The sequence below is a fragment of the Triticum aestivum genome, chromosome 6A (assembly GCF_018294505.1).
Source record: "Triticum aestivum cultivar Chinese Spring chromosome 6A, IWGSC CS RefSeq v2.1, whole genome shotgun sequence".
Lineage (NCBI taxonomy): Eukaryota > Viridiplantae > Streptophyta > Magnoliopsida > Poales > Poaceae > Triticum > Triticum aestivum.
Window position 1 is genome coordinate 4,540,654 of NC_057809.1, and position 2,799 is coordinate 4,543,452.

Consider the following 2,799-nt stretch of genomic DNA (forward strand, 5'->3'; position numbering starts at 1 on the left):
TTTCCACTAAAGAGAAAGAAACTAAACTACTCACATTGCGATCCAAGAGGTGAAGTCATGCTCCTGGAAAAGCGGATTCAGTGCAAGAAATCGTAGTCGACGGGACGTCCTCTTCCACTGAACGCGCATCACCGAAAATGCCCTGATGGGTTGGGGATACCACCGTCCTGCTAACCATCCAACCACATGTTGGTTCGCAAGAAAATTGAATTTTTTATAACAAGATTATTACATGGAAGTGACTGGACAGTGGATACTAATGAATAGTGGCAGAATAAAACAAGCCTTACGACGAACAACTACGAACAGTAACAATTTGCATGAAATGGAACATTAACGGTGGAACACTTTGCACGCATGCTTTGTCTCCCTAGCTTCTTTGCTCGACCCCTGCCTGTCATGGCTTAACTGGATGCATACAACCATGACACTACCGGAGCCTGGATGAGCAAAGGTCTCAGGCAAGCCCAAAATTGCTACAGTAGCTATAGTAAACTACAGTACCATTTGTGCCCCAGGAGAGGATCTGGCTGCATGGGACCTGCCTGCCTATACATGCTCGACATTGGTTGCCATGTCAACCTTCTCAACGCTGATCTCTTTGCTCTCGCCGCTGGCACAAGCTACGATGTTCTCCTTCGTAGGTGGCTGGACGGCTGCGGGCATGTTGAGCTCGATAGTAGCCATTGGGCCGAGCTTAGCAACGTTGATGACATGCTCAGGCAGTGGTCCGTCCACCTCCTTCGGCGCTTGCCTAGTCGTGGCATTGCAGTAGAGGGCATAGAGCCCCATCTGGATCACCCCAAAGGCGAACCCCAGGATGTTGGGAAGCTGCATGCGATTCAACACCAACACTAAATTCAAATAAAAAGAAATTTGAGTTAGGAATTGAGAGGTTTTGTATGTGTTGTTCACGTACAGCGACGTATTTGTCCTTGATGAGGAGGCCGTAGAGGAACCAGACTACGGCGCTGGCGGTGAGAGAGAGGGAGAGTGAAAAGGGCATGAACTCCACGCTCCGGGTACGCACCACAAGGCGCTGCAATCGTCAAGTCATAGTACACTTGTAAGAATCAATCATGGACCAACGAACTACCACTCTAGAGGGAGGATGCTCAGTTGCTCACGATGACGCTGAGGGGCGCGACGAAGACGCTGACTGAGAAGCCGACGCAGACCCACCCAAGCATGACGACGCGCTTCTCGCCCCCCGCCAGCAGCAGGGTGAGGAGTAGGATGAGGCCAAACACACCCACGTTCAGGAGGAGGAGGATCTTCGCCGTGAACATCTGCATGTCATGCATTTTTGTGTCAGCACAAACCAGTTCACTCAACTGATGAAGAAGGGTGGACACATGCATGAATGTGCAGCTGAGTTGTGTGAGTACCTTGGCTTGCTTTGGCGCGTAAGCGAGGTACATGACGATGTAGATGGCTTCGATGACGCAGCCGGCAGAGTTGATGGTGATGAGCAGGAGCTCGTCAGACTTGAGCAGCGCGTAGTAGATCCACAACATCGCGCTGAAGAGCGCCACCACATACGGGACCGACTGGAATCCCTGCGTCGACTTGCTCCGGTAGATCCGGTAGAACGTTGGCCTGCATGTCATGCCCCTCACGCACCATTAGAGACCAACAAGCTAAGCAAGAGAGAGAAACAAAGTTGAGTGTGATCGAAGCTGAGGCTTACAGTGGGGCCAGGTAGGTCATGAAGGAGATGACGTTGCCTGCATGGAAGCAATACGATGACAGTTAGGCAGCGAGAACAAGGAGACACGTGTACGTACGTTACATGTACAATCCCCACTTAGCGAGCTTTCAGTAACATGTACAATCCTCACTTGCCACCATATTGGATTGAAGCCCTTTAGTTTACATCTTGCTTTCCCTTTTCTCCCGTTTTGTTTGCCACCTCCAACGACTAATGAACTATTCTAGATAACATACTTTACACAAAAGAATAAACAGCGGGGGACCTTCAACAATCTAGTGACGTGGGACAAAAGTGGAAGGATGGATCACTAGGGACAAAAGAGGAAGGATGTATCCCATGGTGCAGTCCTCACTAACTAGCTATATAATGTAATTGTCTTGGATACACAAATAATTCCCCAAGTAGTTAATGCCTAAGAGTATTAATTTTTGTAAAACATATTGTGAAACGAGAATGAAAAGAAAATGAGGGGAAATAATAAGAACTCTTAAAAGATACTCATCTATTAGCAGTATACCTAGGAGGCCAAAGGCAAAGGCCCACGGGTGCTGAAGGGAGAGGCCACCCATTGCAAGATCTTAATTAGCTCCGGAGTTGGTGAGGATATCAGAATGTGATAGTTCTACCAAGCTAGCTTGGGTAATAGCTAAGCTTCAAGTTCTACCTCCCTTGAGGTTGGATGGGTTTACCTAGAGCTAGCAAGGAAGCCAAAATAGATGGTTCAATGGGAAGAGAAGAAGTGTCAGCTTACTACTCGAGGTAGTTGCTTGAGAGCGTGAGGGGAGCTGGAGCTGGGATGGGTTTATATAGTGCTAGCAAGGAAGCCAAAAAGGTGTACATGTCTTATGGTGTGTGACTCCATCGGCACACAGAAACTATTCCTGATCAATCATAGCCATGGGACCGCCTTAAATAATGGACAAGATAATCGTCAACATGCATGACACGAAGTGCCTATGTTCTCGGTACACTCTTTCTTTCCCAATTCCTGGCATGGATATCTTAAGGAAAATGGTGTACACTTGACCTTATCCGGTAACACCAGCTCAGCCATACCGGCTGACGCCGGAGAGCTGCAAAAGGTT

General features: G+C 48.3%; 1 protein-coding gene across 1 annotated transcript; it reads right to left on the reverse strand.

Annotated features, from left to right (window-relative positions):
• Positions 1-294: 294 nt before the first annotated feature.
• On the reverse strand, positions 295-2,474 carry LOC123129914 (bidirectional sugar transporter SWEET14). Its single transcript, XM_044549883.1, has 6 exons — positions 2,232-2,474; positions 1,691-1,727; positions 1,389-1,599; positions 1,128-1,289; positions 920-1,039; positions 295-831 (listed from the first exon to the last, which is right to left on the reverse strand). The coding sequence occupies exons 1-6, from the start codon at positions 2,281-2,283 to the stop codon at positions 550-552; spliced, it is 864 nt and encodes a 287-aa protein (XP_044405818.1). The 5' UTR covers positions 2,284-2,474; the 3' UTR covers positions 295-549.
• Between the last annotated feature and the right edge of the window lie 325 nt (positions 2,475-2,799).

What these genes read in the sequence shown, in the direction of transcription:
- LOC123129914 (XM_044549883.1), bottom strand. Translation starts at nt 2,283, where the DNA reads ATGGGTGGCCTCTCCCTTCAGCACCCGTGGGCCTTTGCCTTTGGCCTC. An exon ending in CTTTGCCTTTGGCCTCCTAG is followed by an intron (nt 1,728 to 2,231) that starts GTATACTGCTAA and finishes GCTTCCATGCAG; the next exon opens with GCAACGTCATCTCCTTCATG. An exon ending in TCGCGCCCCTCAGCGTCATC is followed by an intron (nt 1,040 to 1,127) that starts GTGAGCAACTGA and finishes TGACGATTGCAG; the next exon opens with CGCCTTGTGGTGCGTACCCG.